This window comes from Canis lupus, chromosome 20 (genome assembly GCF_011100685.1).
Source record: "Canis lupus familiaris isolate Mischka breed German Shepherd chromosome 20, alternate assembly UU_Cfam_GSD_1.0, whole genome shotgun sequence".
In the NCBI taxonomy this organism is placed as follows: Eukaryota; Metazoa; Chordata; class Mammalia; order Carnivora; family Canidae; genus Canis; species Canis lupus.
The window spans coordinates 4,223,056-4,230,783 of NC_049241.1; the positions used below are offsets into that span (position 1 = coordinate 4,223,056).

Below are 7,728 nucleotides of genomic sequence, written 5' to 3' on the forward strand. Positions count from 1 at the left end.
AAAAACTCCATTACTGAAAGAGCTTCAATACTCCTTTGGAGCTGGCTATTACAGAATTTATCCTGCATATAAGGTATGCATGAAAAACATCCTGGAGAGACTTGGAATACCTGCAAACATGAAATTGTTTCTTTAAGTTGCACTTATTGGTCTGGAATCCCCTTGACTGGGGTTCAATTACAACTTGAAGCTTGTCACCTTAGGGTAGAAGAACAATTTAAAGCCAAAGGGCACTTTGCTGTAGTTAATTCATGTGGCTTCAAGTACATTTCAGAAGTTTCTCCTCCATGCCAAAGACCTATTGAGAATTAAGGAACACATGAAACTTTCTAACCGAGTCCTAAGAATCTAGGTAATCATTACAGTTTCTATATACTGTTTTCTTAAAGCCACAAATTTTATTATAGAAAGGAGAAAGGTCATGGCATCGACAGATCAAGCACAAGACTTCTAAAATACTAAATTGTTTCTCTCTTGCTTCACAACCAATTATATCAGGGGGCTGCAAAATCATACAGAACCATAACAAAACTGTTAGTGTTTTGCATCATGTCCAATAAAGAGCAATATTTTTGCCTGAGTCTCCCATTTACCTTTATCTAGAGCTATTATTCTTGAACTTTCCATAAAAATTTCTTCTCAAATAATTTAATAATTCTAACAACTTAGAAGGGCAGTGTGAAGACCTGAATATTTCACCCAAGCAATGAAGGCAACAAAACTCCTTTAAACCTGCTCTCCTGCCCAAATTTTATACACTAAAAGAATCCTTTCTCCTTCCCTTCTGCAGGGGTACCCAAAAGAGAGTGGCATTTCTTGGCCACCACAAGTTTTGGGTTGGATCCTCTCTGTTCTTCAATGTTCTGACAAAGATCCTGGGCCTGTATATAGCTCATGCCTCTGGTAATTCAGTTTTGTTCTCAATGAGAGAGATCTCTAGCACAGGTAAGAGCAGCTGAAAGGCATCCTGCATATAGGAAGCACTGTTTGATGCCTCCAGAAATACTGCAGTGACTAGGGGATTAAGGATGTCTGCCTTTTCTTTGACCCCAGCAGTTGTTAGGCAAGTGGTGAACTCTTTAGACAGAGAAGACAACTCTTTACACAACACAATTGTCATCTGGGAAAAAGTTCTGCTTCTTTCTATGGCTGTCACTTCCTGCTTCTGGCCATGCAGAACCAGAGCCGCTGTTTTGTGAAACAGCGTCAGCTCTGCTAGGCTCCGGATTGCAAATGCATGGATATCCTCTATTGAATTTTTACTGATTTGCTCAATTTTTTCTGTTTCCAACTGTTTCTCTCCATCTTCCTTCTCTTCTGATGTCTTGGCCAGAGATGTACTGATCCATTCGTAGGCAGTATTCCTTGCCTTGGTAAGTTTCTCAGGTTTGGAGGAGACATGCAGCTGGGAAAATAGCTCTGTTATTTCTTTGGTAAAGTCTTCGTCATCTTTTTTCTATTCTTCCTCTTCCTCACAGAACTCTGCTAGAGAAAATGCTTCCTTGAGTTGCTCCAATTCAAGTTTTAGAGTCTGTAGTTCTTCTCCACTTAAAGAATTAAGAATAGATTTCACCTTTATTTCACTTTCTCGTGAAAGCATCTCCAGAGCTTCCAGATGCGAAAGGCCTTGAAATTCATCAAAAAGGAGCCCATAATGAGTTTTCTTGTCCGTTTCCAAGGTAACCTCATTGGAGGTCCGTAGCTCTTCTTTCTCCTTTGCCTTTCGTAAAACCTGAGACAATGTAGAATTCCGGTTCATCAGACCCTTGGTTCTTTTAAATCCAGGATCCCCTTCTGCTATTACATCCATTGTCTTTTTCCCAATGAATTCTAAGGCATCCAAACCCCCAATGATCACGCTCTTTCCTGTGGTTTGAACAGCAGTAGAGATGGTTGAAAATACACCAAATGGCTCAATCAATGAGGAGGAGTTTGCATTCTCATTGGCATTTGTCTCTCCTGCTGCATACTGGACTTCAGTTGAAATTTCACTGGGACTAGGAATTCCAAGAGAAGTCTCTGCCTTCTCAATGACATTTGAAATACCTTGTCTTACTGTAGCTACTGTAGCTGAGGCTGAAGAGAGCAAGCACTTGCCCCAGCTGCCCCAATATCCCCATCCAGTCTGAGGTACATCTTTGGAAACAGTCTCCTGTTCTTCCCAGTAGGCAGAAAAACAAAAGGCAAAAGAAAAGGGAAAAAAATAAAAAATAAGAGAGAATACAGAGAAGGTATCTAATTAGCTTTGTCTACAGCCTGTGATGCCTCAACAGGGAGAACTTCTTAAGTCTCAAGGTCACTGGAAGGTTTGGACTCTGGTCTTTTCCTAGTGATAGCTGCAAGCTCTGATTTATTCTCTGGCTTGGGACTTTGGTCAACAAAGAATTCTCAGCCAGATCACAGTTCCCATCTTCAAGGGTGGAGTCTCAATATCATCTTTCTTTTTTTACGTTTTTTTTTAAATTTTTATTTATTTATGATAGTCACACACACACACAGAGAGAGAGAGAGAGAAGAGAGAGGCAGAGACACAGGCAGAGGGAGAAGCAGGCTCCATGCACCGGGAGCCCGACGTGGGATTCGATCCCGGGTCTCCAGGATCGCGCCCTGGGCCAAAGGCAAGCGCTAAACCGCTGCGCCACCCAGGGATCCCTCAATATCATCTTTATCTGACATGATTAGATCATTGCCGCCGCTGCCGCCGCCGCCGAGGAACCCTGAATAAAGTTACTTTTATTGACTTGCTAGTTCAGATCTCAAGGAGATATTACATTTTGTCATTTTAGAGCAGAATATTACTAATTCATATTAATATTCCTCATAAAGGAATAAATTTTAGCTCTGGGTTTTCATTAAAAATACTGCTTTACTTGTCTCATCTTCATAAATCAATTAGAACTATTCTTTAATAACCCTCTAATTTGGGCCATTAAAAAATAATGTATGTCTTGAAAAGAAAGTGAGGTTCTTTGTTTAAAACATCATTTTATCAAGAGAGTTTAACCTCACACTCCTTCAAAATATTTACCAGTATTTTCTCATGAGGATCTTTCATTTCTCAGTTTTAATTTCATGAATTTAAAATCAATGTTGACAGTACTGAATCATATGCTCTTGCAGCTAGGAAACTTCACATCAGAGGATGGTGAAAATGAGGCTGCAGTAACACAAAAAATAAAGAAAACACAGTGATGATGATAGAAACGTCCCTTGCCTGTTTGCTGAAGACTTAAGCATATAATCTTACAATATTTGGTAGGGAAAAGGACTGTTTTGTCTATTTGTCTCTTCTCCATGTATTATTCATTTTAAAAATACCCCTTCCTTCTCATTGAGCATTAGCCAGAACCCATTTCATTAAGAGGAAAATGTGTAACAGAGCATTTTCATCTGCCCTGATCTCTATGTTTGGGTTTTTTTTTTTTTCTAAACTATATCTTATCATGAATTTATTATCAGATAAATGGGAACAGATCTACTTTTTTGTTACTCAAATACAAAGAAGATGATGTTAAAGAGGAAAAAAGTAAGACTACTTTTATGTCATTAATGGGTGGATTATGGAAACCAATTCTTAAGTAGGACTGTTTGGGCTTCCCAGTAATGACTGTTTCATATTTGTGATAAAGCACCTCTGGGGTTTTCTTGTTTCTTTACTTTGGAATAATAATTAATCTTCTCTTGATTTTTCTCAAAATAGATGTAAAAATATTGAGACTATAAGTACCCATGTGTAAGGGACCACCCTGAACTGAACTTTGCAGTCCTTGAAATTTGCAAAAGCAATGAATAATTCTTACCCGTGTTTTTTTTGGAGATTGCTGCTACTCATGTATTCAAATATTCCTCAGATTTCCCATTTTCATTCCCTTGCAGTTAGCATATTTCACCATGCTCTGTACACTGACATCTAGTTGGTGATGATTTTGCCTTCCTAGACTCTACCAGCTGTTTCTCCACAGTTCCCTCCCTGGTCCATATGCCACAAGGCAGAGGATATTGTCCAGTAAATCCACAGCCCAAACCCACATGTGTGGTGTATTGTCAATTTCACCTCCCAGATCCTTTCTGTTCATTTATACTTCAGTTTCTAGAAGAGGATTGTAATGATGACAATGAAGGTGAAATTGACCTTTATGATAGTAACAAACTAAATATGCCCTTTCCAGCCTGAGTGGCTCAGTGGTTTAGCGCCGCCTTCAGCCCAGGGTGTGATCCTGGAGACCCGGAATCAAGTCCCACATGGGGCTCCCTGCATGGAGTCTGCTTCTCCCTCTGCCTGTGTCTCTACCTCTCTCTCTTTCTCTCTCTCTCTCTGTGTCTCTCATGAATAAATAAATAAAATATTTAAAAAATATGCCCTTTCGTGTATATAAGGCACATTGTAAATCCTAAAGATAAATCATATTATTTATACATTATCTCCATCTTAAGAAATGTGCATTTTTATGATGGTATCGTACAATGAAAACAGATGTGTTCATCCTTCCTTTTTTCCCCCTGTAATCTGTGCCACCCACAAGGTCATAATGCCCAAATTTGCACTGGGATCTGGCAAAGAGTTTCCTCCGTCATTATATTCTCCATTTCTCTGACCACTGGCTTGAGTACAATGACCTTAGCATTCTTCACTAGTTCGCAGTCCATTTGAAAACACTGTGTGCCATATGATTATTCATGATTCAGATAATTGCAGAATGACACAACGTCTAAAGTGATTGCTTCCTTGATCAAGTTTTTAAGGGAAATTTTAGCCGTGTTAACTTTCTCCTGAGGAAACCGCAGCCTTCGCTTTAGTTCTAAATGGCCCTTGAGTGGTAATTTTTCCAAATGAATGTTCATATTTCACTTTGACATTTCTTATTCCATTTATGTTTTGTTTTGCTTGCCTCTTTCTTTTATTTTGATTTCCTGATTTGCCTACTTATCTTTTCTTTCCTCTTTCACAGTGTGGTATGTCTCTTAGAGTATGACTTGTTTCAGAATTTTCTTTCATGTTATTTTCTCTGTGATTTATGTCATTATAATCAGAATTCCAAGTCACTTTGAAGGTATCTATTTTTCTCCAGTTTTAAAATGAGATTTTTGTGCTTGATTCATTAGGCAAGCCAGGTATCATCTGAACACCAGCCACTCCAAGAACCTTATTTGAGGAGGGTCTCCTAGGTCAGCCGCTGATGACCAAAATTCTGCACCCTGCTATCCTAAACAGTGATGTGTGAGTCAGGTGAAGAGCGTGATCAATCTTATGAATTGATGTGGCAATGGTAATAGGAATCATGTCCTGCTGGCCAGAGGGAAAAAGATCGGGGTCTTTAAAGCCAGAGACTGTCAGAAGGAATCCCAGAGGGAAGACAATCCCAGAGGGAAGACAATTAGAGACAAGACCCCAGAAGGGTCTCTAATTCTGTATATGTAGTGCACAAATCTAGGATTAATCCCAGACATGTATGGGACTGTCCTAAACCAACTGTTGGAACAAATACAAAAAGAAGAAGAAACAGAACTTATAATATGCATCTAAGAGGGGAGATTGCCTTCTAAAACAAAACAAACATTCTTCAGAGCATTGTAACAGGACTAAAAGCATAGGCTAATAGTCACAAAGTCCAAGATACAATTCAAAATTACTCAAAATAGAGCAGCGGGCTTTGGTGCAGACATGGCCAAGTCCAAGAACCACACCATGCACAACCAGTCATGAAAATGGCACAGAAATGGCATCAAGAAGCCCTGGTCACAAAGATACAAATCTCTTAAGGGGGTAGACCCCAAGTTCCTGAGGAACACGTGCTTTGCAAAGAAGCACAACAAGAAGGGCCTGAAGAAGATGCAGGCCAACAATGCCAAGGCCATGACTGCACGTGCTGAGGCTATCAAGGCCCTTGTCAAGCCCAAGGAGGTTAAGCCCAAGATCCCAAAGGGTGGCAGCCACAAGCTCAATTGACTTGCCTACATTGCTCACCCCAAGCTCGGGAAACGTGCTCATGCCTGCATTGCCAAAGGTCTCAGGCTCTGCCGACCAAAGGCCAAGGCCAAGGCTCAAACCAAGGCCCAGGCTGCAGCTGCAACCCCGGCTCCAGCTCCTGCTTCTACTCCTGCAGCGCAGTGTAGAGGCTTCTGCCTGCCAGTGTGAGGACGGAAGGACTGGTATGACCCCTGGGCTTCTGTCGGCATGGGCCTGGTGTCCTCCTGTGCTATTTTATTTGTACAAATAAACCTGCGGCAGGATCTGTCAAAAAAAAAATTACTCAAAATATAAAGAACTGGGAAAATGTAAGCAATTCTAAGAGATAAATACATAGAAGCCAAACCCAAGATTAAGAAATGGTATTGAAACTGTTGTAGACACAAATAGAAGCTCTTATAAGTTATAAATATATTTTTCTATATTATATTTATAACATTATAAAATATAAATCTGACCCATAAGGTAAGAAAGATGCACTAAAAATGAATGAAAAGATAGGATTTCTCTGTAGAAAAACAGAAGTTATAAAACATAACCAAATGGAAAATTTAGAACTGAAAATTTTTACAACTGAAAATTAAAATCTTCCTCAATGGGCTCAGTAGTGAATGGAGATGACAGAAGAGGAATAATCTACAAACTTGATGATTGGCCAATAGAGAAACAGAAATTAGATTGAAAGAAATGACAGAGCCTCAGGTTCCTACCAGATAATATCAGAAGGTCTAAAGTACATATAATTATCATAAGAGAAGAAAAAAATGGGGGGGGGGAATTTTTGGAAAAATTAGTAGCCATAAAACTAACCCAATGTGACAAAAGATACATATTTATCAATTTTGAAGTTCAGCAAACCCCAAATGGGATAAATGCAAAGGAAATTATGCTTAAACAAATCATAATAAAACTACTGAAACCCAAAAAGAAAAAAAAGCTACTGAAACCCAAAGATAAAATATTTTGGAAGCAGCTAGAGACAAATGATACATTGATATGAGAAAATAATTATTTGAATGACCATAGGTTTTTTTCATCAGTAACAATGGATATCACAAGGCAGCCAAAGTATCTTTAAAGTGCTATATTTTTTTAAATCCTACTAACCCACCATTCTATATCCTTCAAAAATATCTTTGATTGAAGTTGAACTAAAAGAAATATTTGCAAGCATAGTTGCTCTACAGGATAAGCTAAATAAAGTACTTCAGAATTGAAGGTATGATGGAAACTTGCATGTGTAGAACCTAAAGGATGGCACAGAAATGGTAAATGTATGAGTAACTAGAAAACATTTATTTTATTCCTTCTCAAAATTTCTTTAAAATACACATGACTGTTTTTTTAAAATTACAACACAGTGTATTGGGAGTTTTCTGTGTAGAGATGTAATATCTCCAACAATGACGGTGGTGTAAATGACCAATACGGTATTAAAGGTTTGACAATTTACATGAAATGATACTACATATTAATTCTAGGTAGGTTGTAAAAGGTCAGATACAGACATTAATTTTCCTGGGATAACAATGAAAAAAGTAATTCAAAGACATACTGCCAAAATTCCAATTGATACATTAGAATACTAATGTTATAGTAGTCAAACAATTTTTTTAAAAGCAAGAGAGGTGCCTAGGTAGCCTAGTTGGTTGAGCATACAACTCTTGGTTTGGGGTCAGGTCACGATCTCAGGGTTGGAGGATGGAGCCCCACGTCAGGGTGGGGGGGTGTCCACACTCAGCAGGGAGTCTGCTTGAGAT

General features: G+C 38.8%; 1 protein-coding gene and 1 pseudogene across 1 annotated transcript; one reads left to right on the top strand and one right to left on the bottom strand.

The window, feature by feature from the left end:
- Positions 1-373: 373 nt before the first annotated feature.
- On the bottom strand, positions 374-3,832 carry LOC100683574 (protein FAM114A2-like). Its single transcript, XM_038565257.1, is given in 3 exon segments — positions 374-2,152; positions 2,245-2,368; positions 3,801-3,832. Coding segments are annotated over 3 exon segments (1,416 nt in total). The 3' UTR covers positions 374-892.
- A 1,830-nt stretch (positions 3,833-5,662) lies between these two features.
- LOC100683648 lies at positions 5,663-6,136 on the top strand (annotated as a pseudogene).
- Positions 6,137-7,728: the final 1,592 nt, after the last annotated feature.